Below are 27,004 nucleotides of genomic sequence, written 5' to 3'. Positions count from 1 at the left end.
TTAACTTTCAGGGTGTTTGAGGTTGTTCGTATCAATAGGGTAAACAGACTTATTAATTAATTTTAGAACAGTGTGGCAAGACAATGACAATATACTATTGGTGTGAACACTTGTAAATGAAAGCTGAAAGTCACCACTTTAACCTCTAAGTCATTGTTTCATTTCAGACCCACGGCAAAAAATGTGCCATTGTCCAAATACTCATGGGACTCAACGCTTACTGCCACTGTTCAATATCCAGTGGTGGAAAGTAACCAAGTACATTTACTTAAGTAACTACAATTTTGAGGTGCTTGTACTTTCCTACCCTCGAAACTTCTCAGATGGTTTCATCGTTTGTCTGAGGCCCAAAGAGGTAAACCTCTAATATTTCACCAAAAAGCAAAGAATAGACAAATGAATACAAATTTGTGTAGCATATACTTTTTATTCTTTCTTCCCAGATTTATCATGACCCCTCAGATTTATCTGGGGACGCTTTGGAGCGGGCCCCACCGTAGGTTGGTAACCACAGGAATTAACTAATTAACTGTATCTAAAGAAGATAGCTCCACCTCGAGCAGTTACAGCAGTAAAATGTTACCTATTGCATCAGTATTAACAATCTAATAATGTCATAATAATATTTCAGTTACAGGTATACGGTATATAAGGTACGGGTACTTTTACATAATTTTTTTTTACTTTTTTACTTTTTTTTTTACTTTTACTTGAGTATTTTTACACTGTTGTATTGCAAGGATCTGAGTACTTCTTCAAATGTCAGATATACAGTATCTCCACCTGACGAGCTGTTAATGCAATCAGCCATAATGAGAGAACTTATCTTTACTTTGTAAAGAAGAACAAAGCTGAACAAGGTAAACATTAACATTTAAAACAAATAAACATTCTTGGAACAAGCTAAATGGATGCAATCCATCTTGTAGGTCTCCTCTCTGTACCTGGTTGTGGTCAAACTGATTAACATAACAGATGCAAGGCCGTGGTGTGACGTGTTTGGGCCACGACCACAGATAGTCCCGCCTACTTTTGATAGACAGGAGATAAACACCTCCCCCTGAACGTCTCATAACAACAGCTGGTAGCAGAGAGAGAGAGAGAGAGAGAGAGAGAGAGAGAGAGAGAGAGAGAGAGAGAGAGAGAGAGAGAGAGAGAGAGAGAGAGAGAGAGAGAGAGAGAGAGAGAGAGAGAGAGAGAGAGAGAGAGAGAGAGAGAGAGAGAGAGAGAAAAAAAAAACAGATTGAGAGAAACACTCATCTGCTGCCTGGCTTCACAGTGAAGACAGAAAGAAGAAAACACACATTAGCGATTTTTCTCCGACTTTTACACAGCTCAAGGCGCATGCTCAGACTAACTGACGGTGCAGTTGTTTTATTCAGGAACTCAGAGGTGAGTACAGTAATGCCAGTCACGGCTAAACGCAGTAAAATCTGCCCCGACGCTTTGTGGTTTTTGTTTTTGCATCAAAGCCAGCTAACGCGTTAGCTTGCCCGGATCACTTTTTGCCGTCCTTCTCAGCAATGTTGGATAAAAGAGAGCAGGAAAGAGGCTGTTTGAGCGGACTGTTAGCTAAGTTAGCTCGCTTCTGCCGTTGAGTAAATATCGGGACGTTGTTTGGGGTGATAACGTTAACCCCGCGAACAAGGGGTTTCTTTGCTGTTAGCTTGTGTAGATACTTTTACAGTAGCTTTAGCTAATCTCCCAGCGTTCACCGTCGGTCTAGCTGAATAGCCCTTTATATTTATACAGCCAAAGATAATGCTTAACATAAATGACAGCTTACATTTAGTGACAGTTAACGTTACGTGTACGTTAGTATTGTTTGAAATAAACGCTGACGTACTGTCTCACTCTCAAGATTGACCTAACTGTTTACAAGTTATGTTCATCCTTTTTTCAGGTGCTGTTTGCAGTGCAGTCGTTTTTTTTTATTGCTAGGCTGTGAATCTTTCCAAGCCAGAGCTCCCTTCAGACCCCATTGGACCCAGGGCATGCCATGGGTTAAGGTGGCATTAGAAAGGCATTAGCTAAAACATAATAAAACATGCATTGGAATGACTGAACACAGTTTTACACGGTGCTAGATGTGTTATTTCTAACGAAAATGTTCATATTCTCATAGAATAGTAGAGTTCAGAATGTAAAAAACAAACATGTTGAAGCTTTTGTTTACTCTCCTGTAAAGTCAACATTGATTATGAACAAACACATGTCAACAAACACTGCATTATCAATGCAGTGTTTGTTGACAATTTTACCTCTGCCTCAATATGCAAGTCTCATTTGCATTTGTGCTTGTGCTGGCACACAGAACAAGAAAGCTGACATCCTCTGTTTTTCCTTCCTGTGGCCCAGACTTTCCAGTGACAGGAGAGTGATAATGTCAAAAGAAACGTACAACTCAAGCCATAAAGACTAGACTAGGCTTACATTCCACTTAGACAGGCAGGAATTCCTGAGACTTTCCCACAGATTTTTGTATTTCTACTTTGGCTTGTCCTCTTTGGTCTAAGCCTGTTTGTGTGTGATCTAATTCATTAACCAAACAACCAGACTCCATCATGTTATTTCCGTGAATAGAGTAAATCTTGTTCCTCCAGTCCAAGATATCACTACTGAAATTAATAGTGACTGGAATGAAATATATTTTGACTAATTTTTACTGTTGTATTTTTTGTGTAGCAAAGAATGCTGAAGTTGCGTATATTGAGTAAATGTCTTCTGAAGGGACAGCATTGGGTTGTGTTTGACCATATATTGTCAAATTGAGCCCCTCCCTATGTGTTGCTTTCCTTTCTTTTCCCAGACACTGAAAGGTTTTAAAGATGACCACTTCATGGAGTGACAGACTGCAGAACTATGCAGACTTGCCTGCCAACATGGACGGCGTGTCAATGAAGAAATACAGAAGAGAGCCATACCACAGGTAAGAAACAAGTGTGGAGGTACAAGGTGCATTTCTGATGATCTGAAACTAGACTACATTCAGATGAGATACCTGAGTTTTTATTACATAATTTGTGCAGCCAGACAAAATAATTCACCCTTCTTTTGTGCCATACATATACATTACAGGGAAACACAACTACTGAGATGGGCAAAATAACAGCTTTAACTTTGAAGGAATTAGAAAGTCAGTTCACAGAAGTTTGTTATATTTAGAAAAGGTGAGTTTGTCATTACAGGAAACAAACATATTTACAGTAACAACAATCTCAAAACCCATACAACAAATACCAAATGTGGGCAAACTGCATCAGAACTTTACTTACATGGTTATGCAGGCTCATAAAACTCCAAAAATATACATAGGCCATAAATCCATAGAGTCTTTGTTTCCATCCATTTAGGAAAGTTTTGCATCTGTAATACCCATGTGATAGGGGTTTAATGAATGATCAGTAACCATCGAGGAAAAACAGGCCACTCTGTGCACATACATTGGTAAACAAATTATTATAATCATTTATGCCTGGATGGAGTCAGGTCCACTGCGCTCAATGGCTTTCCTAATCACCGTTCTAACCATCACTGAGCAGTCAGTAAAGAGGATTGTCTTTTCTCCATTTCCCCTACGTAGAACTGACCAAAAGGTATGCCACGTTATTTTTCAATCAGTAGGTCAAATTCGATCTGACCATATTAACCATCACTGCTTTCTTAGAATATGTAATCCATACTAGACTTGGATCAGATATACTATGGATGGCCAAACAGAGGCATTCACTGTTCATTTCACTGAGACTGAATGAATCATCACATACAAATAGAAACTTAAAACAGAACCTGAAACTGCCATTAAGACCAGATTATTGTTTAGATGAACCCTATCTTTACATTCTCTACATTGTGTCACTTCTTTATTGACATTACAACAGATTGAAATGTCACTGACCAGCCAGATAACTTGAATATAGTATTTACTATTCCTGGCATTTCCTAGCTTTTACTTGGACAACAGCGACCCATCATTATGGAAAGTTTCTCTTCTTATACTATTCTTGATAAAAAGCACTTGATGATCATTGAATTCATATTATGGTGCAGTTAGTATGTGTATCCATTTATTTGCAGTATTGCCTGTCATTAAGTGGAGCAGCAGAAGCCTTACTAGGTCATGAACCAGTTAGGTATGTGAGCTTGAATATGGACATACAGTCGTTTGTGATTTGGGGGTGGTTTTTAGACTATTATGCAAAATTCCTCTCTGTCTCATTTCAAAATGTCACTGAACTGTTGAGGTCCTGGGAGTGAGTGCATGAATCCAAAGCTTGTAGTTGGCTTAAAGGGAAAACAATACCCTCCACTGTATATTGAATACAATTGTTTTGACACTTACTTGCACAATAGGAGAGTCTTACCATAGATAGACTTTGACTAACTTGTTCCTGTACCTGTTAACTGGAAACGCCCTGTAGTCACCCTGGCTGAAAGGCTAATGTTAAGAGCCATTTAGTCCTTGTAGGAGGAATAAAATGTGTGTTGCTGTTCAATGTTTAACTCAGCCTTAGACATGCATGCCCACTGCTGTTCTTTCACACCATTATATAAATACGCAATGCTCACAGGGTTTATGAAACTGTCATTCATCTGTTAGCTCTGTGTGTGCTGACATAAGTCCCCCCACCCCTCACCCCGTCAAGACACACAATCACACGTGCAAAGATAACAAAGGTACAAAGGTGGTGTGTTGAGCTTGCTAAACAATATACTTTTGACGGTGGTTCTGTTTAATTAAATTAACCAAGGCTGCTTGATCTTGATTGAGCTTAGTCATTCTTGTAAAATGTAAGAGACCACAGAAGGTAACCTTTTTGTTTATCTCACAGACAGACAAAGACCATTACTTCAAAGTAAGCGCTCAGCTGAAACAATGCGGCCTGGCAGTGAGCTGTGTATCACATAACAGAGGGCTGACGACTCTGCCCAGCAGCAATGATAAACTTTCTATCTCAGGGAGTCGAATCACTGTTCACTAGTGAGATTAGAGAGCAGTGGAAAAAATCTGTCTGATTGTCACACAGCTGCGTTTAGATGGAGTATATTTTTTTATAGGATTCTATTGTAACTGTAGTGTGGCCCATGGGGGGATATTTAAGGCAATAGTGTTGTCAGCAGGACCAAAGTCGAGGCTGACTCTGAAAATCAAGTCACCCCCAACCATCCTACCCCCACCCATTGTCAATATAGGCGAGCTTAGGAGAGGTGTGATCTCACATAAGTTATGATTTATGGCTGTCCATACTACACCTCCCACGTGCATTGAGCAAGAGGTCCTATGTGAAATGACAACAGCTTAACAGAATAGAAAAGATTTAGATTTAAATCCCTCTCTGGAAAAGGCATATGCTCGCTCAATGCTGAGAAATACTGACTGTAGTAGTACATTAGTTTATATTGAGGCGTACCTCTGCTTTAGACAGACTATATTCTATGGAAGCAGGCTATGGCCAAAATAATTTGAATTTTATAAGTAACTGAATAACTACATAAATTATCAGTAAGGGATACTTAATGTTGGAATATAGATGCCACTGAATTGATAGCATAGAAATATGTCAATATTCAAGTGTTGCTATTTTAAAATTTTTAAATTTTGTTTCCGATTTCAAGTGTTTTCGGTTTAAAGTCGCTCATCTGAACTTTTTTTCTTGGATCAAATGACTGACAGACCATAACGTTCCTTCCTTGCTAGCTTGAATGTTCAAATGTAAAAAAATTTGAGCAACGTGAACATACTTTTTTATGGATATCTGACACTAAATTTGTGAAAAAAATGTTGCTGTGAAGTGAGTGTTTAAATTTCACAATCAGGTATTCAGTTACCGTATTTCAATTACATAACATGCATCCATGTCTAATAAAAGATAAAAATGAGAAACAACTGGTGCCCCTGTGGGAGAACTTGATTACCAAATGTTTACATTAAACCAAATCTCAGCATGGTAAGCACCTGTCGCTCGGGGGCCGGGGCTTGCTTGATTCTACCTGACTTGTGATTGTTCTAGATGTCTTTGAGGGCTCACAAACATCACGCTGCACAACAACAACACTGACTGACAGCACACAACAACAGAGAATGACGCAGAATGCCCACAATCATTTTTGCAACAAGTCAGAAAATGTCTGAATGGCAAGGAAGCAAAGCGAGAGAGAAGGCAGGGGGGGCATTGTTTGTGGGCCAGAGCTGCCCTGTGTAGCACACCAACGGAGAGTCAAACTGAGGTTTAATTTTGTGCAGAATGCATCGCCAGTCGTCTGCTGGACTAACATCTAAATGGGAACTTGTTCACTATGGATCTGCTGCCAGGTATTTCACAACTGATTTAGAGATTGGCAAAGATGAGAAGGTCATTGTCATAGATTACGACAATTGCCTTGCAGGGTCAATCAGTTTAGTATCAGATTAATGTGCTAGTTAAGAGTGATCTAACCTTGTTATTATTTCAGTGTGACTTTTTTGATTTCCCTTTAGCTGATTTACATCTTATTTCTATTTCTATGACTAAATATTGACTTGTGTGGAAATATCTCGGTACACGGCTACATGTTCAGTTCAGTCAAAGATGCTGAGATATGTGGGTCTGTGCCATCAGTCAGCATGTGTCTTTTCGGTTTGAAGCCCTGTCAACCAGACCATAGCGTATCACTGTGGCCGCTGTGGACCCTCAGTCTCCTGATTGATTTATGAGTCAGCACAGTAGAGCTGTTTCCTGGAACATTGACATGCTCTGAGCTAAAGCTGTAGGGTTTCACCATCTCCTCGTTTAGAGTTTTGTAAACTTCCTTTGGTTTTAGCAGCCGGCTAGACACTGGACTAAATAAATGGTTTTAGATTACTCAACAATTTTAAGTTCTTGTGTTACTCAGGTTCATTCAAGTGCTGCGCAATTATGTCATTATATGGTGCAACTTTAGTTAGAATTTGTAGTTTCTGATGAATGATTAATGGAAACATTTTATTTGAAATTGTAAATATATTTTTTCTCTCAAATTAATACCATAAATTATTAAGTACAGTTGTGTCCTCTGGGATGTTTCAATGTACTTTTGTTAGATATTGTTACAGATATTGTCACGACTGATGATCTTTACCGCCATCATTTAGCTTTTTCTAGCTAGGTTTGCTAGTCACCTGCCTTTTGGTGCTTTGTGCAGTTGTCCTCTCTTTAACAGTAAGACCAAAGTTATATGGGCTATCATTCTTTAATAGTTCATACTTAAATAGTTGCTGGTCATTTTAGAATTCTTGCAACTACAAAACTACCCTCCTTTGTGCTTAAGCAGCAACAAAAAGAGATTATTTTTGTCTTGTTATGTACTGACCGTTACCTTGAAACCATCCAGCAAATAGACGGTACCGTAGGGTGCCGTTACTGAAACTGGTGATTTAACGTCACCGCTCATTTTACACACAGTTTAGCAACAAAACTAAACGCTGAGTGAACATTACTAGCTACGTTTTTCATGTTGGTTTTGAGCGGTATGCACCCCCACTAACCTGGAAAACGGTTTTAAAACAGTAACGTTAATACAGCGTGTCGGAAGAATACAGCGTCTCCTGCAGCGGGGAGTCAAAGGCAGAGGGACCGCGGCATTCACTAACGTTAGCTTCTTGTCTCATCTGGGGTCTGATAAACAGTAAATTCATCAACTTCAGCGTCCACAATCCTATTTTCCAATAAACTGTAGCTGTCATATTTCACGGGACCCGCGTGAGTGCGGATTTCATGTCGCGGCTTTCATCGCTGTTTGTCACTTTGCCTAAGATTGAGTGACAAGTGTACTCGCCCTGTTGTTCATTTGGTTGCCATGACTTCGCAAGTGATGACGTCCTGTCACTGTTCCAGTTGCTCACCCTTAAAGGGGAGATAGAGTCGAATGACAGTTCACTTGAGTTCAGTAGAGCAAACGGCTCAGCAGAGTCGTGTAATACGACTTTATGACTTTTCATAAACAGCTGAAGTACATGTACATAGCGGAAACCCTGTTGTGCGTCTGTCCTATTTCTGATACCGTGGCGGCAGACATTTTGCCGTGGCGGGCTGCAACATAGAGGAAACACTGTGCAGTCAAGCCAGTCATTGAATCCTGTTGTTTCATGCGTTAGCCTAAAAGTGACAGGCCAACTTGAATCCATTTTTGATGAAAGCAGTTATTGTCAGCATCAATACAAAGTTATGAATGCAAATGATACATAGCTTGAACTTGTGTAATTGTGTGTGTCATTGACCTATTGAGTTGTAGTAGTATGTTTGGTACATTTTCACATCACCAGCTTTTTCTGGATCCTGAATAGACCTATTATTTTAACCCACAATCTGGGTTATAGTGGGTTCACTTAGTGACACTGCTTTTTTTTATTCTGCCAGAATAAATGCTAATCTTATTTTTGAATATTTTATTGCAACTAAAACATTTACATCAACTTGTTTCCTCCAGAGTGTTTGTCAACAGAAGTTTGGCAATGGAGAAGATTAAGTGCTTTGGCTTTGACATGGACTACACTTTAGCAGGTAAGTTAAATACACATTCATCTAACTAGCCACCACTAGTGCTGAAACAATCCTTTTTTATATGTTTATGAACATTTTGATGTAGGAAAAATACAAATAATTAGCTGGTTACAGTCTCTTAAATGTGAGGATTTAAATGCTTGTGTAACTTTTGTTGTTGTTGTTAACTGAATGTATTTGGGTTTTCTGACTTACAACTTTATACTTTAGGCTCTGTCAACACTTTGACAGACATTTGGCCTTATTTCTAACATTTAGTAACCAATATAAATATGTTTGAAACTGAAAAAGACAGTAATCAGTAGTTCCAGGCCTATGCACTACTATTGCTACTTTAAGTGCGCAGTATGCCGTCCAAGTTGGCCAGAGGGTAGCATAGCAGATCCTGTGTTTACATGGATTGTCCTTCCTTTTGCCATATTAATTATTGCAAACTAGTCCAAATTAGCAAGTGTCACTTGATACATCCAGACTGATGAAAAGGTTCAGAGATGAAAGTCAATCAAAAAAAAGATCCATTGATCAAAAAGAGATGAAAAAACATCTGTCAATGCCAGGGTACATTTGGATTTTGAGGGATTTGTCACCTTTTGGAATCCGTAAAAAACAAATCTAGTTATTGAATCTCATTTCACCTCTTGTGTTTTGTGTAGATGTTAAAGTCTACACTATCCCTTCTTTTCAACTCTATATTTGGTTACCATCCCCCAGAACGGCAGCTTGTCCGCAAAATATTATTATTTAGGTCAATGCCGCTGACACATCGAGCACACCATAACACTTAGATAACAGAATGTTAAGCACAGCTAACTGGTGCACAAAGTCAGTTGTATGTTCTTTTTCCTACTGACCTGTAACTTGGTCGAAAATATCCTGATTTTTCATTCCTGTTCTGTGACTCAGCTCCAGTCTTTGGACTTGCCGTCTATAAATAAATCCTCCCCGACTTTGAAAAGCAGGTCACGTTTGTTTGTTGAGTTCACCAGTGATAGCTCCCTTGAGAACGGGAATCACTCGTAGTCCCTCTCTGGCTCTGTACCCCTATCCCTCTATCCCTGTTCAGATTGCAGGAGATTTTATGGACACTCAGCTGCTGTTGACATGACTCTCTTTATGGGTGCTCATAACCAAGTGTTAATGTTTTGCTGGAAGCGTGGCTATCATGTATCTTTTGGAGGGTGTTCAGGTTTTGACCACAGAGGTACTCCATCAACCCCACGGAGCTGGTAGTGTCACAGAATGGCTGCTACTTAACCACAGCACTCTGCTGCTTAAATTATGTGCTTTAAAACATGAGGACTTACTTTCTGGATGAAACTGCCCTTATTACATGTTGACAGAGTTTCTACGAAGTATGGCAGAAAACCAATTTCATGATTTAGTATGTCTTGAAAAGTTCTGTGAGGCTAATAAATAATTTTTTGATTGGCTGGCAGGAGTCCATTTAAGTCGGGGCACTTCAAATCTTGCATCAGTATAATGATATACCTTAATTTGTCGGATATTTAATTTGCATAAGTAACTGCAGACATTCAGATATTTTAACTAATAACCGATTACTATATAACTACATATATATTAGGGCTGGGCGATATGGGGAAAATCAAATATCACGATATTTTTGACCAAATACCTTGATATCAATACCGCAACAATATTGTATATTGGTGCTTTCACAAAATATTTACGCAATGAGATTTTTGATAAATAATCATCAGTATGTGGATATAATGACTAAGTGGGGTAAAGGAAAATAACAGAACAGTTACAACAGTCTGGTAAGTTCAGAAAATGACATCACTTTACTGTAAAGCAGCCTTTAAAACCAGGAAAAGACAACATTTATGCCATATTACGATATCCAAAATCTAAGACGCTATCTAGTCTAGTCTCATATCACGATATCAATATAATATTGATATATTGCCCAGCTCTAATATATATATATATATATATATATATATATATATATATATATATCTATCAGTATCACACATGCCGCGATAGAGGATTTTATCTCTACTGCCCGCTCCTGTTGTTCAGTCATGTTACACAGTTCATGCAGTTTTACACGTTTTGTTATTTTGCATATTATGATGGTGTTGTAAAATATAAAAGCACAAGCATAAATCTTATTATACATTGCCATTTTCAGCAATATGTTTATTTGCCACCTTATAAAGTGCAAGATGTGAAGCTTGATCTTTTGGCATGAAGGTAGGTAGAACATGGCCCAAGACGCTGTTAGTTTCTCCTGTTGTTTCATGGTGCTGTGATGCACTTCTGATAAAATGATTAATTCAACCCCCAAACATATAAAGATCAAAGGTTGCTGATATATTTACAACTATTACTGTGCGTGCATGCACATCACACATTTTGTAATATTTTACAGGATTGTAAACTAAATCAACATTGTATGAGACAACATTGCCTCATCTGTTCTTTGTGCTCCAAAAGAGAGCACATAGTAGCCTGCAGACAATGTTGCTCAAACACACAATTAAACCCAGTTTGCATTGAGAGATACACATAGTGCCGTCCTAGTTATTCAAGAGACTGTTGGCTGGAATTTAGGTCCCCGAGGCTGTCCTTTTTAAAGTTTTCTCCTTTTTCCACAATATGTTTGATCGTGTCATAAATCTGTGATAAAGGCCTACATTTTCATATTAGTGGCCACAGATAAATTAAGAGGTGTTGGCTGCTAATATAAATTGCTATGTGACATGGTTCAGATAAAGTCTCTGTGCGTGACATTTTATAAGAGTTGGATTTAGTGGTCTTGTGTGTGAGGGGGGGGTGTACATTACATTTAGGCCTGAGGTGACCTGGCCTGTAAACTCTGGAGAGACACCCCACACTTCAGCAATTGGAGCAGCGGGAGTATAATTAACTGGCAACAATCTCATCAGAGATTCAAGGTAACAGAGCCCTAAAGCTAAGACTGCTTCTCGCCCCAGCTCTAACTAGGTGTTTGCATGGGTGTGTGTGTCTATGTATGTGCATGTGCATACTGACAGCGTCAGAAATGTGAGAAGGGGCTTACAGCAAGGGATCAAAGATCTGTATGAAACAGAAATGCAAGAGAGTCAAGGGCACGGCAAACAATAACACAACTTCCGCTCTGCACACAAATGCTGTAACCCTAACCCTTTTCACTAACATCTGTTGATTATACTGTCTCAGATGTCTCATCCCACTACTAAATCCAGTAATATGTCTGTCCGGCTGTCTCGCGCATGCGTTTTGCCCTGTCCGTTCGGCTGACTCGCGAATCCGCGAGAGACATCACACACAGCATGCTGACGTACGCATGGATGCCACTGTATATTATTGTTTGGTTATTTCATATAATATAATGATTTTATGCCCTAGGCAAACGGCGTCTTGCTTTACTTTTCATCCTTTCTCTAACTGGGACTGTTGGTATTGGCAGTGGTGGAAGAAGTACTCAAAAGTTTTTTTCTGAAGTAAAACTATTAATAGTAAAACTATTGATAGTGCACAGTTTTGTATTTAAATATTTACCTCAAGTAAAAAGAGAGGCATTATCAGCACAATGTACTTAACGCTACTTCACGTCTGTTCAAGGTAACGTTTTCAAATCTAATATAATGCTGGATAGTTTATTGAATAATAATGCATCATACATTATAAATATATTATAATTGTGATCATTTGTGAGTAAAATCCAAATCTGCAACGCAACCAGTCACTTTTCTCTGTCAGATAATTGTAGTAGTGCAATGTTTTCTCTGAAGTGGAAGCACACAGTATGTCAGTAGTATATAGTTGGGTTGCATATTAAGTGCTTTGGGGTCATTCTTTAAGTTATTTCTGGGTAAAATGGTTTTGGAGAAAGCTGCAAGCAGCAATACCAGAGGCCAAGCAATCGGTTTGTTTCCAAACATGCACGTTTTGAACGAGCACTGCACTAGTTTACTAAAATATGTAACTTTCCATCACTGTAAAAAAACAGATCTACAAATCACTCCAGACTACTGCTCAAGCCTTCAATCCTGAAATTCTGAGGGCTGTCTAGAATTACGTTTGAAAGGGATACACTGTAGGTCATGGGTTTCATGTGTCTGTGTGGAGTTTTTGAAGGGGGGTTGTTTTTCAAGTTGTTGAGAAGTAAAATGGTTCCAGTGTCATTAAAGTCACAAAAGCAGCTACAGTAGTTTGGGATTGTGGTCGGTGTTTTTTAAGGCCGGTCACAGTTAGAACAGTTTTGGTTATGTCACATGAGTGATTTTCTGTGTTTGTGTTTTTGTCTGTGCTCTTCTCACTGGTCTGAAGTGAGCAGGGTACAGATGGGAAAAGGTGATGTCATGTATTTCTGTGCACCAATCAGATTTAGCAACATTTGAATCGAAAGCAAGCATATTTTCTTATTTAAATATGAACATTTTATGTAATAGAAAAATACCTAAGGTTTGAAACCAAGTTTTGAGGGGATTTACGGTCATGTTAATAAGATAAGTTTAGTTTTTGTTAGTTAAACTCATAATAAGCAATACCTAACAATGCTTTCCTTTATTGTGACTGTTGCACATTTAGTAATATTTAGCAATATTTAAAGGGGAACACCACCGGTTATTTCCGTGGCCTAAGAAAGTTCAGTCAATAATTGTGAACATGAGCTACTCTCTCTCAAAGCCAGAAACTAGAGAAGTACGTCTCAAACTTGTGATGCCATCAATTATATAGTCTGGATGCTGCTCAGTAGACAATGAATGGGAGACTTTATTGAACCACAGAATTGTTTGTTTTCTTTTCTTTTTTTTATAGCCAAATGAGCTTTATTTTGTGTGTCCTCAGTTCTGTTTTTGGACTGTCTTAGACCATAGAAATGCAATGTATGAATTTTGAAAATGTAGTAGTAATGCGTAGTTTCCCTTTCATGTTATAGAGAAATACTTTAATAGGTTTTATTCAGTTGAGTAGTTTTAGTACAGTAGTTACAGTAGTTAGTTGTCTTAACTTTTGGTTTTAATAAAACGAGACAATAGTCTTGTCTAATTATTATTTAACAAAAGACCTTCCTGATCCTAAATGACTAGCTGGACTCACTTTTACATAACCTAGTATGATGATGTGATTTTATTTTGTGTTGTGTAAGTGGGAGTACCACACCGGTGTACAAAGGTCAACACGTGGAAAGATCCACCCAGTGATGAGAGTGAGAGAGTGATGATAGCAAAAGTGACAGAGGGGAAACAACTCTTAAAATAGGTTTCTTTGTAGAGCCTCAGAGCTTCAAGAAGATTTTGACGTGAAGAGACCAGGAGGAGGAGGAGGAGGAAGGGCAATTTAGTTGGTGTAGGCTACTGCTCTGGGCACAGGGCCCAAACCCTCAGTTTGCTGGGAGACCACAGCGAGGGGTGAGGAAGGGGGGTTGAACTGCGAGAGGTTACGTGATTATAATGCAGAAACAGGCTCAGGCTTACAGAGTAGGGGTGTCAACAAAAGGACAAAGCTTTACTTAACTCAAGATTTTCCTGTAACTCCGTGCATACTCATTATGCTTTCTGTGTGTAACCCAGCATTGGACACAAGTGCACACTCGCACATTTTGCAGAGTAGGACACAGATGTTTTCCTGTTTGTCCTGCAGTGCTGTTCCCCCACTAACTGTCCTCTATCCAAGCATCATCAGCCAATATTTCTTCTCCTCCTCCAGGGGCCTCCACCCTCCACTGGGAGTGTAGAAAGCTGGCAACAACACAAGCGCATTCTCCTTTCGTATTTATAACATCGGACATATTCTTTTCCCAGTGTCACATAGCATTTTAATCATCTGTCAGCCTATTCTGAGCCCAGCGTCAATCTGCGTTTTTATTTTCAGAGCCCTCCCCTGCCTCGGTTTTGGTAAATATATTGCTCTGGCGGTGACAGGGTGGGGGCTTGTCGGTCTCTGCAGGGCTCATTAGAGCTGCTGCTGAAAGTTGAGTTCATTTTCACGCCTGATCCTGTTTCCTTGTGGATTTGCGTGCAGAACATCGAGGCCCTTGTTGATAGCGAGGAGAGAGAAGGGCAATGGGTGTGTATGAGGCGGGAGGCGGGGGGCGGGGGGTTCACTGGAGAGTGGGAACATGTCATAATACTGAGACAACACCACGGACTCTCTAGTGGATGAGGTAGCCTTAGAAAAGTCTCATGTACGCGTTGTGTAATGTAAGTGAGCTCCACTGACTGTATGTCACCTCTAATGAAATGTTGGCTGTGTAATCAGAGTTTCACCCAAAGGTCATGTTACTCAACTGTATACATATGTATATATGTATATTTATGTAAATTTTTCATGTACTCCACATGTTCCACAAGCTCTCCTGTCAGCAGTTTAATAGCTGATCATTGTTGTGTTAAGCAGGTAGAGTTAGAGCAAGACAATGTGTCACTGGGGACTCATTGATTTCACCTTTTACAAAAAATGTTCAACTTTCTGGATGGAATCTGGACATATGTAGTTTGTCATGTTGCCATATATTGATTTGTTTTATACGTTTTTATGTATATAAAAATGATAATCATAAGTCATGTTTTAAAACTGCTTAATGTTTTTTTTTTACCAGCATCCAAAACAACCAAAGATGTTCAGTTTAGGGCTTCAACTAACCATTATTTCCATTATCGATTTATATATATATATATATATATATATATATATATATATATATATATATATTAGATTTATTATTTCATTGTGTTTTGTGCTTAAAATGTCAGAAAATAGAAAAAAAAGCCTGTCACATGTTCCCAGAGCACAAGGTGAAGTCTTCAACTAGTTTGTTTTGACTAACAGCCTAAAACCCAAAGCTGTTGAAATTACAAAAAAAAAAAACTGAGAAAAGCAGAAAACCCACTCACTTTTGAAAGGCTGAAATCAGAGAATGTTTGGCATTTTTGCTTGATGAATGACTTACATAATTATTTGATTATCCAATTTGCTGGCGATTTCATTGTCTGATGATCGACTAATTGATTAATCGACTAATTGTTTCTGTTCTAATTCAGTTTACAGTGACTTACAATGGCGACTAACGATAAAGCAGTTATCAGAATTATCAGCTTATTAAGCCAGGACTAAAACAATTCAAAAACTTGTACATAGCATTTGCATACTAGTTTTAAATGTCAACACCAACATCTGTGGCTTTTTTTTGTATAGGAAATTAGACACCAAACTGCACTGTGGCACCACATGCGTTGTGATCTTCTATTGGGGTCATTTTTACTAAACTGTGTGTATGTTTCATTTCTAGTGTACAAGTCACCAGAGTACGAGTCACTAGGTTTTGAGCTCACAGTGGAGCGGCTGGTTTCCATCGGTTACCCCCAGGAGCTGCTCAGCTTCGTCTACGACCCATCCTTCCCCACCAGGTCAGACCAATTACACCCCACCACACAGACATCATGATGATGACGACGGCCGTCAGGTTAATGGCCGACTGCTGCTTTTATTGCCTCATCTCTCATCGTGTTAGTCCCTTTAACGATTTAACTTACCTCTGTGGATATATCGAGGACATTAAGCAGGGCTAACAGACCGGGTGGAAAAAAAGCCATCACCTGTTCAAAGTTCAGTCTATCCTGATAATAACTGCAATTGTATCACAAATGATAGCAGTTAAAATGCCAAATGCTATAATCAAGAGATACAGGTTAGTTTAATTCTGTATTGTAGACTTATAAGAGCATGTGTTCCCTCCTGCCTTCAGGGGCCTTGTGTTTGATACCATGTATGGAAACCTGTTGAAGGTTGACGCCTACGGTAATATCCTGGTCTGTGTCCATGGATTCAACTTCCTCCGAGGGTGAGTGAGTCCCCCCCCCCTCACACACACACACACACACACACACACACACACACACACACACACACACACACAAACACACACACAAACACAATCCTCACACATTGTATGTCAATTTTGTATTTTTAGCTGATATTTTCTACATATTTATGAGCACAAGAAAGAAGACAAAATTTACTGTTGTCTTCTCTTTTTCCCCCAGCCCTGAGATCCGTGAACGGTACCCAAACAAGTTCATCCAGAGAGATGATACAGAGCGCTTTTATATCCTTAACACTCTCTTCAACCTGCCAGGTAAGGTCGCTGAGCACAGAGGAGAATACCATGGGACTGTGAAAGAGAAAGAAAGAGCTTTTATCCTGATTAAAAGCTGAATATTACGTTATGGGAGGTCCAAGCAGAAACCTTTCCCCGCAGGTTAAAGAAAAGTTTGATCGAGCTGCTTTGTTACTGATGACTTCTCGCTGCTTTTCTGTTTACTTCACAGAGACCTACCTCTTTGCTTGCCTTGTTGATTTCTTCTCCAACTGTGACAGATACACAAGGTAAGGATACCCTTAGTAACACTATCCATCATGCAACAAGTTTCTGGGCCCCGCATGGTGACACAAAGACAGTTGCAAGCCAAACTGGGTCAAAGATCAAGCCCTACAGCATGGGAGGGTCCAGGCGTCTCAACTGCTAATCTAAGCTAATTGTTTTGTAATGGAAATCAAATGGGAGTTCAGTCAAAGAACCCATATTTTTTATATAACAATGAATTTCTAACCTATCTACTAATTGTAGAAAAGCATGGATTCTTATCAGAACGAGATAGGAATGACAAATGTTCTCACTAACTATTTAAAGAGAATGACATCTTGATATAGCTAGGAGATACAATTTTAAATGTTACTGTAAGTAAATATAATGGCCTGTAAATTAGTTGAGGATGTAATCTGGAATGGCTGCATGTCCTTTGTCCTCTGAAACCTGGTTGTTGGTCTTTTAGGGGGAGAATGCTTTCCTGTTTGGCTGGGGACCCCTCCAACAAGGGAAGGCTATCCCATTTAAAAGCAAACAAAAAACAAATGTCATGTTTTTAAAAAACCTTGTGTAAAGACCTGTGGCCTGTCCGACGGCTGTGTACGTGTGTGTCTGTGCTCCTCTCCCCCAGCTGTGAAACTGGCTTCAAAAATGGCGACCTCTTCATGTCCTATAAGAGCATGTTCCAGGACGTCCGCGACGCCGTCGACTGGGTCCACTTCAAGGTACGACACCGGTGATGTTTGTGGTTTTAACCTCAGTATGTCAGTATGTTATTTAACTGACACGGTGGACGTGTGTTGCACATTTGTGCTAATGCACACAGCCCGTATTCAGAAAACGAAGCCAGCAGGACATATGTATGGTTGTGATGTCACAACTATATTTCATATAGGTAGAAAGTGCCGCTACAGTGCTGCTACAGTGATTCCCCGGCTGCAATGACGGTGCAGAGACTCCAAGAGCGTAGATGCCGATGACCTGGAGACGCTAACCAATCAGAGCAGATGCTTTTTCGGGAGGGGGACTTAAAGAGACAGGCACTAAAATGGACCATTTCAGACAGATGTTGAATACAGGTCTATTCAGACAGACAGACGGACCTTTAAATAGTGATGAACAGCTAGAAATGGAACAAGAGAAAATGCATTTAGTACCGTAATATTACAGGGATGGATTTAATTGTTTAGCTTTTGTATTCTTCCTAAAACCATGAACAGTATCTACTGTCACAACATTCTGTTGACAGCAGTCTGAGACCCTCCTATTGAACCAAACCAGAGAGGTGAGGTGTGAATGGCGGCATCATATATGGTAAAAAATGCCGCCAATATCGAGACAACTTGGAAAGGGGAAAGCTCTGGGGCTATTAATATCCATCTTTATGTAATCTAAAACATCTGTGGTGGGTGTACAGGAAGTTGTTGTGAGGCCCTTTGTGTCTCAATGGGACCTTTCTTGTTAAATAAAAGATAAATAAAATAAAAAATAAAAAACCCTCAGCTAAATACCACAAGTCCACACGGGTTCTGTGCGAGTTGTCACTGATTATTGTTACTCAACTGTTACAGCATGAAATGACTTCTAACTGAAGAGGGTAGTGTTTGCGCAGGCTGTGTGTAATACATTTAAATCTAGACGTTCAGCGTTTAGTCTGACTCCTGTGTCTCACATTGCAGGGTACATTGAAGGTGAAGACGGTTGAGAACTTGGAGAAATATGTAGTGAAAGATGTAAGTATTTGTGTTCACATTGGACGCTACGTGCGTACTGTGTTAGAGAACACACACACACACACACACACACAGTGTAACACATTCTTGAGAGGGGCTGGTTTGTAAAGCTTCAGTCTTTTTCTTTCTTTTCTTCTTCTCTGTTCCCACCAGGGAAAGCTGCCTCTTCTCCTCAGCAGAATGAATGAAGTAGCCAAGGTTTTCTTGGCTACCAACAGTGACTACAAATACACTGATGTGAGTATAGGTGTGCAGTCATGGTAGAAACATTTTCTTTTTAGGGGAAAACATTCATAAAAAAATTGACAGAGATGATGAATTAACTTTGCGATTAACTTTGCGATCCATTTCTTGGAATTTCTACTAGTCTCTTGGCGGCTGTATTAACTCTAAACACAGCTGCGTGTGATCTGACTACCAGTCTGTCTGTGTGTTGTGTTTTTACAGAAAATCATGACCTACCTGTTTGACTTCCCACATGGACCGAAGGTAAAGTATAGCTCTCCCCCCTTCCCTTTGATCACACTTTAAAGGTGAAAGACACATTTTATACTGATATATGTGTTATTGCTTGTGTGTGTGTGTGTGTGTGTGTGTTTGTGTGTTTGTTTGTTGTTTGTTTGTTTGTATCCAGCCTGGTACCTCCCACCGGCCCTGGCAGTCCTACTTTGACCTGATCCTGGTGGACGCCAGGAAGCCCCAGTTCTTTGGCGAGGGTACGGTGCTCAGACAAGTTGACACGGTGAGCAGACACAGAACACACAGGCGAGACAGAAGATGTTATTAAATGCCGCACTGCATGTGAACGCTGACGTATCCGGACATGTTGCAGCCCAGTTTGCATGTCAGCTTTTTTAAGCTAATGTGGCAAAAAGGTGAATGTTGTATCATTGGATTATCGTCGGCATGAGTTAAACATTCATATTCATGGGACCCTTTTATCTTGGCAACACACACCTGACACTGTTTGAAAATCCCGAATTAATGACTGGATTTCACATTTGTTTGTCTTAAACATATAGTTCAAATATATATATAACAGCTGCATAGTCTGACAAAAGTAGACAGGCACTACACTCTGCATGTAAAAATGTGTTCTAGCATTTGGCTCCATTTATGTCCATGTTTGCGGTTTACCTCTGTGATTGCACCAAGGTTCCTAGAAACCAGATTGCCAATTTCTCTGTGTTCTTCATTTCAGACAACAGGACGATTAAAGATAGGAACCTACACAGGACCTCTGCAGCATGGCATAGTCTACTCTGGAGGTAAGACTCTGGATGGTTTCTATTTTCCTTTTGTTATTCATTCTTTGACCAAGTGTTTGGTTGTGTTCAGCATTTGTGACTGATAAGATATTTCAGGTATTTTAAATATCACGTCATTCCCCTTTAGGTTCCTCAGACATTGTGTGCGACCTGCTGGGGGCCAAGGGGAAGGACATAGTGTACATCGGCGACCACATCTTTGGAGACATCCTCAAGTCCAAGAAACGCCAAGGCTGGAGGACGTTCCTGGTTATACCAGAGCTGGCCCAGGAGCTGCACGTGTGGACCGACAAAAGCTGTGAGCCTGTAGACAAACACAGTACACAGTAGTGTGTGTAACACGCACACAGTGACATGTAGAAATGACACTGACTATATCTAGCTGCTTTCGGGCTTTCCAAGTACTGCAGGCTTTCCAAGTACTGCAGGCCCACTGGCATTAGAAAACAATCTCAACAGGGACCTGACCTAGAACAGCAGCTGCAATGTCCGACCTGCACATTACACATAAGACATTAGTAGTTCATAAACTAAACGTGATAAAGTTCATGTAATCAGTAGGTACAAAGTCAAAACACTGGACAGTCACATTCTCACTCACAAAGTGCTCATTCACAGAATCATGAGCATTTATTATCGAGATAACTAATGCTCAAACACTGTATATCCACTGTACATCTACATGAGATTCACTCTCTGCTCGTGTTTTACAGCATTATTCGAGGAACTGCAGGGCCTGGACATTTTCTTGGCAGAACTCTACAAGTAAGAACTTTGAGCTTTAGCCTCCCCTTCTCTACCCTCCCCTCCTCTCTCTCTCTCCCCCCCCCCCCCCATTTACGTCTCTTACACCAGTTTTGCTGCTCTTTGCAGTAACAGGGTGCGTTTGAGAGAGAACAACGGGGTCAATAGGGTAAAGTCGAAAGGGCTGGTTCTCGCAGGCCACCTGATAACCAGGTTCACCGAGGTTATTTATAGCGGGGCACGACCTGTTGCACCACCTCTTTGACATATTACCTTTCAGCAGATTGATATCAATATCCTCTCCTCCCTCACCCTTTCACTGTCCTCATCGCCTTTCCCTGTTCTTCCCCAGACATCTGGACAGCAGCAGTAACGAGAGGCCAGACATCAGCACTCTTCAGAGAAGAGTCAAGGTACGGCATTAATCACCTCTGTTTCTATGACAACAAGATACCTGTCCACATGCTTTTAACACTGGCTGCCTAGAGACGGCCAGTTATCAATGCCCACGCGTTTGATACGGTTTGTGTCTACTATAGTCTAATCATTAACAATAATCCACTTCCCCATCAAAGAATCACCTCTCTGAGTCCCTGGTGAGGTAATCCACACCAACATCCCTGATAAAGATACTATACCTTCTATGGTTAGGATAGTAAATCCTTGTGTCTTCTCACAAATGTCTTCTCTTCTCCTTTTTTTAGAAAGTGACACATGACATGGACATGTGCTATGGCATGATGGGTAGCCTTTTCCGCAGTGGCTCCAGACAGACCTTGTTTGCCTCTCAAGTGATGCGTTACGCCGACTTGTACGCAGCCTCCTTCATCAACCTGCTGTACTATCCCTTCAGCTACCTCTTCAGAGCTGCACACGTGCTGGTGAGTCACTGAATGTAAATGGGGGGGAGCATGAATTACACGTTACGGCCTCAGAGGGTTAGGGCCAATGCCAATTCTTTATTTTGCTAATAGAGATGATGAAAGTCTCGTCTCATAACAGACTAAAAAACCTCATCTGTAGACATTTCTCCCAGGTCTTTCAAGGTCTAACATTAGTCTCATTATTTTTTCCCCCTACTGTGTAAAGACCTTAGCCTGACAAGCCAGACCCACATCAAGATGTTGGGTCTGGGAACTCACCATTGGCAGGGCTCAATCCGAGGGGCGGGATAAACGGTTGTCTTTCAAATTCCCTCTGCAATAGGATAACGCTACAACCAACCAGAGCAACGTTATTTGATAGATTAAACTTTTGCTGTATCCGGTCGGCAAAACTCCGAACACATCTTCTTTTTTTTAGAATAACTTGAGCGCCGTTCTTTGTTCTTTTCTCAAAGAAAAGCTTAACTCCAAGTCTTCCAGAGTCGTGGCCAGCGCCGATTCGAAAGACCGCTGTTCGCCAGCAGCAGCAGCCATCTTCTTTGTTTTCAAGTAGCAGGCTAGGGTGTGTCTAGATTTCTAGGCTATAAAGACCTGTTTGCATTGTAGATACTTCAATACCCTACTTCAACTACCCTAGCTCCGCAGAATTAAACTCTCAGATTCTTTATTGGTCCCCCCTGCTCGAGGCCGTCCTCCTTCACGTCTGTCATCCACCCTTCTTGTCCTTCCTTCTCAGATCATAGAGCATCAGACCTCCATTTAAGGGGAACTCCACTGATTTTACAGATCAAAATGTGTATACTGGCCTTGGTAATACTGCTCCATATGTGACAAAAAGTATAAAGCCTTTTGTGACTCCAGGAGCTGTGCAAAACCTGAAAACTTTCCCCAAGCAGTGTTTCCTTTAGGATTTTTTTTTAGCAGTGGGGGCAGGTCTGTCCGAACAACATAAACACTCAGAGCACACACAGAATGTGATATAAACCGGCGTTATCACATATTAACGGCGATGATTAGCTAAGTAGACTCTAACAAGTGTGCCGTGGAGAAAAGAAAATAATGCTTTCATGACAACTCCTGCCGTAACTTCAATCTAAATAGTTAAACTATACAGATATATTTGTCCTGCATGGTGTCACACAACAAACTCCACATGTAAAATACTCTCATTTTCCTCACGAACACACAAACCAGACAGAATGAAGAAAAGGAATAAATAAAAGTCCGCTGCCTCTCTAAAACAGACATCAAAGCGCAGTGCCGCTCACTAAACCAACATCAGACTGCAGTATCACTGTCCACCTGTGGGGGGCGTGGACAGGCTTTCCAACAGGCAGGATAATTTAAAAGGCAACGGTGACTACTGTACATTGTGCATCTGCCCTACTTCTGATACCATGGCGGCAGAAATTTTGCCATGGCGGGCCGCCATTTTCAAATCAACATAGAGGAAACACTGCCAAGTGATGTCATTTAAGACACAGACTCGGCTGTGGCTAAAGACTACAAGTTTGAAAATGGAAAAGACCTCTGTTAGCCCGCTCCTCATCTCTGTGTTAGGCCAGCGGCTCAAGGCTACATCAGTTGCTACTATAATAACGCACCTGAATCTCTGACCTAACTATCGTCTGTCGCGTTTCATTGTGGGTAATGTAGGCACCAGATTTTGACAAGGAAGAAAATTGCTTAGAATAAAATAAGACAACCTTTTTAGTTTCCCCGCTTCGATTTAGATTGTCTTTTGTTCAACTGTCCATAGTGAGTCCAACAATATTTAGGGAGTGCAATGCTAAATCGGTGCAGTGCTCTTTTAAAAGTGGAGATATAAAAGACAGAAGACTTTTTTGGAGGCTTAGCAGTCATTGGTGGATAATTCTGTTATTGACTGAGGGGGGGGGAGTGATCTTATCTTCCTTTATAAGACAGAGAAAGGCTTTCTGGATTTATAATCTCTAAAATTTACATCTAAAGGGGAGTGAAAGAAGATTTTAGCATGCACCCGTTGTGTAAAATGCCCTGACGGAGCCCTGTGCCTCAACCAGCTGCTTGAATAAACAGCAGACTCTTCCAGTAAATCGGCTCGTGTTGCAACTTGTTTTCTCACATTTTGTCCTGCCTCCTCCTCCCCAGATGCCCCACGAGTCGACGGTGGAACACGCCCACGTGGATATCGACACGGAGTCGCCACTGGCCACGCGCAACCGCACCCACTGCAGCGACTGCAAGGACCTGGAGTGCAAACGCACCCAGCTGACCCGCTCCTTCAGCGAGATCAAACCTCCCAACCTGTTCCCCCAGACTCCCCAGGAGATCACCCACTGCCACGATGAGGATGATGATGAGGAGGAAGAGGAGGAATAAGCTGGACATGCAGAAGAAAGCCAGGTTCCTGATCCTGCCTTCTCATGTTTCCAACTAGAGTCGGTTAGTTATCTCTCTCAAAGTGAGGCAGGGAGGAAAAACATCTCCAGTGTGTGTGTGTGTGTGTGTGTGTGTGTGTGTGTGTGTGTGTGTGTGTATATATATATATCAATACAGTATGCACACAAAGACACACACACACACACACACACACATACTGAAGATTTCTGAGGAAAGGACCAGTAGCGAGACAGATCATATGACTGTCAGAAGACTGTATGCATGCTCGGTCCTCTGAAACCCAACTATTCCTAGCTTCATTGTGTAAAAAAAAAAAATAGAAGAAAAAAAAAGAAACACTTTATGATTTTTAATTAATTTAATTGAATTTGATTTCTGTATTATTTTCTCCGTCAGACACACTTCATTATGTTTTATTAAGCTGACCTGAAAGACCTGCTGGTGGATTAAACAGACGCAGTCACATTTTTAGTTTTAATCTGTTTAAACTGTATGCACATTATAACAAACAAAAAGCACTGTTCAGTTACGGTGTCAAAAAAAAAAAAAGCACAAAGTGTATTAAAACTTTGAGGCAACATGGGAACAACATTCAGTTTTTCATCTGTGTAGTTTCGTTTTGTGTCTTTTACTAGTACTTTGTTCTAACTTGTATGTAAGAGTGTGTGTTTCTGTGTGTGTTTCTGACTCAGACTGCAGCATCCTGAGTAACGGTAAGCTAAGAATCCATTGTACTAAACTAAAGCACAGGAGCACTTAAGCACAAGCCGGCATTAAACCGATGCATTTTTTTGTTTGAAGTTTGCTTTAGAGAACACCTTGTGGGACACGAGTGGCTCTTGAACTGATATTTAGTTACCAAGCAACAATGAGGACGGAGTACTGTAACCGTATGTTATGCCAATAGACTCTATGACTATGTGTAACAGGAGCGTTAAAGTTGCCTCAGTATGCAAGGAAATTAGGCCGTTTTAGGATGGACCGTAAAAGGCTGAGTTCAGTAGGTTCAGTGTAATCAATAGCTTCAGACTATGATTCGCTTGTTTTGTTTATCTCTTTGGTTTCGGGGCTTTGTTGGGTGTTTTTCTGGTTTTATCTGCTGACCCCGAATTGTTGAGTGTACAGTATTCTTCTGTTGGGCCTCTGAACACTGTGAAGTGACCATTACATTATAGTGTCGGTTCCAGCTCTGTTAACAGTTCAGAACTGGATGGAGATCTCTGAGTTTAAGCACTTGACTTTTCATTTTCATGACTAAATAAGCAACATGATAGTTAAAAAAACAAAAAAAACCCATCTTACTTACGTATTATTTATTAAGAGTTAAACTATCAACACGCTCAGCTAATCGGCTTCATCGGGACGGTATGGGTGTGGTATGATTTGATTGACAGTGCCTGCCTTTCCATAAGTGTTATGCTTGCCTGAGGTGGAAAGCACCAGCAAAATGGGACAAAGTGCAATGGAAACACACATTGCCAACACATCACGACATGTGATAAGAAGCATGTGACCACTGAAGAGATTTTGACAGAAAAAAACATCACAAGATGAGGAGACCCTAACCTTCCTCAAACATACATTTCCATGTTTTTTTTTTTTTTTTTTTTTTTAACTCCTTTGAGGTTCTTTTAATTACGTTCTCTCGCTGCACGCTTTTCTTCTGCAAAGCTTTTAATGGCACCGGGCTGGAGAATTAGCGCCACCAACTGTTCGAACCAACTCGTAATATTTGCAAAACAGTAGTGAGTGGAAACGTGCTTTAAAATGTTCTTTAAGTTTAAACATTTTCACTCAATTTGGATGCAAATTTATCTTCCGATTTTAGATTTAAAGGGGAACTATGCAGTTTTTTTTAGCTTAATTTACCTTAACTGAACAGCTTCGGAGTCATTGGAATGGTTATATGACTTTTTTCAAGTTGATTGGTGGTCGTCTTGCTCCCCCCTAGCGCCTGTGAGCGGAAAAACCACCCTTGCAACTTTCGGCCGCTGAGCCACCGGCTTCAGCGTCAGGAAGTATAGCGTTATATCAGGTCTTGCAATGTAACGAATTGCTTCACGGCACTGCACACATACGCCCATTCAGGAACCGGCAGCGATTGGAAATTTTAATTTTTTCATGGCTGAGCCGGCAAAAAAGAAGCAGAAAGCTAGGAAAGCATTGTCGGAGGAGCAGAGAAAGAGGAAACGGCAGACTGACCGAGCGAGGAGTCAGACACAAGTAAACATAGAAGCTGCCAAATATCTATTCCGAAGCTGTAGGGGGAGCTCTATAGAGAAACCTGCGAGCAAAAAGCCAGAAAATGGCGAAGGAAATGGCCAAAACTGCATAGCGCCCCTTTAAATGTTGCTAAATCCTGATAAACAGAAGTTTGTGACTTCACATTTTTCCGGAGGAGCCCCGCCTACTTCAAACTAGTGCGAAGAGCACAAAGAAAAACAGATGTCTCTCATGTGAAATAACAAAACTGTTCAAATTCTGCCAGGAAACAGTGTGTTCATGTAAGACCCCATAGTGATAAAGCTGATGGAGAAAATGTTTTCAGGGCCTTTAACCCAGGGATCCCTGGCATGTCCATTTTTGTGTCAGTTTAATACATGTGTCCAAATGCATCAGTGTTAGTTTGCAGAACACCAAGAATTTCAAACATGGTGACTTTTTTTTTTCTTTTTCCTTTTTTTAACATCCAGTTTATCCTGTAAGTTAACTTTCCTCACCTTTTTGATATTTAGTCTTGACATGCTGTGTCAGTCCTGTACTGTGAGCGTTGGATCGGCCTGCTCATTGAGGCCACAAAAGGGAAGAAACATGCCGTCTACTTTTTGCATCATTTTTGGTTTGGCTTGATGTGGAGAAAGGTGAATGTGTTTAACTCTATGTGGGCGATTGGATAAAAGCTTGTAGCACATTAAGAAACACATTACAGCTGTTTGTTCTCTTTTATTATTTTCTTTTTTTCTTTACAAGTGAAATATTTGTATTCTCAATTTGATTTTGTTTCTTGAACATAGAAAAACTGGATATGCTACGTGAGGCAGCTGCATTGCTAATAGGAAATGTTTTTTTCTTTGCATATTTTGTATATGCATGTGAAAATAACAAGCATATCCACTCTGCTAAGGTGTTTATG

The 27,004-nt window shown here is 40.4% G+C and overlaps 1 protein-coding gene and 1 long non-coding RNA gene across 5 annotated transcripts; both read left to right on the top strand.

The window, feature by feature from the left end:
- The first annotated feature begins 1,144 nt into the window (after positions 1-1,144).
- On the top strand, positions 1,145-24,420 carry nt5c2b (5'-nucleotidase, cytosolic IIb). 4 transcript variants are annotated; one of them, XM_031288836.2, is made up of 18 exons: positions 1,145-1,392; positions 2,810-2,929; positions 8,446-8,519; positions 15,784-15,901; positions 16,240-16,335; positions 16,538-16,629; positions 16,823-16,880; positions 17,492-17,585; positions 18,540-18,593; positions 18,747-18,830; positions 19,041-19,082; positions 19,228-19,335; positions 19,795-19,861; positions 19,989-20,159; positions 20,575-20,626; positions 20,958-21,018; positions 21,310-21,486; positions 23,620-24,420. In XM_031288836.2, the coding sequence occupies exons 2-18, from the start codon at positions 2,829-2,831 to the stop codon at positions 23,848-23,850; spliced, it is 1,680 nt and encodes a 559-aa protein (XP_031144696.1). In that variant the 5' UTR covers positions 1,145-1,392; positions 2,810-2,828; the 3' UTR covers positions 23,851-24,420. The 4 variants fall into 4 exon arrangements, with proteins under 4 accessions (XP_031144696.1, XP_031144698.1, XP_031144697.1 ...); XM_031288838.2 differs by lacking the exon at positions 23,620-24,420 and having other exon boundaries at positions 20,735-21,486; XM_031288837.2 differs by lacking the exons at positions 1,145-1,392; positions 2,810-2,929; positions 8,446-8,519 and adding an exon at positions 10,584-11,440.
- LOC118494959 lies at positions 22,659-22,948 on the top strand. Its single transcript, XR_004897174.1, has 2 exons — positions 22,659-22,711; positions 22,743-22,948. It is a non-coding gene; the product is annotated as an uncharacterized LOC118494959 (long non-coding RNA).
- Positions 24,421-27,004: the final 2,584 nt, after the last annotated feature.

The sequence above is a fragment of the Sander lucioperca genome, chromosome 4 (genome assembly GCF_008315115.2).
Source record: "Sander lucioperca isolate FBNREF2018 chromosome 4, SLUC_FBN_1.2, whole genome shotgun sequence".
In the NCBI taxonomy this organism is placed as follows: domain Eukaryota; kingdom Metazoa; phylum Chordata; class Actinopteri; order Perciformes; family Percidae; genus Sander; species Sander lucioperca.
The sequence above is the reverse complement of the archived record's forward strand: the minus strand, read 5'-3'. Positions and strand labels throughout refer to the sequence as shown.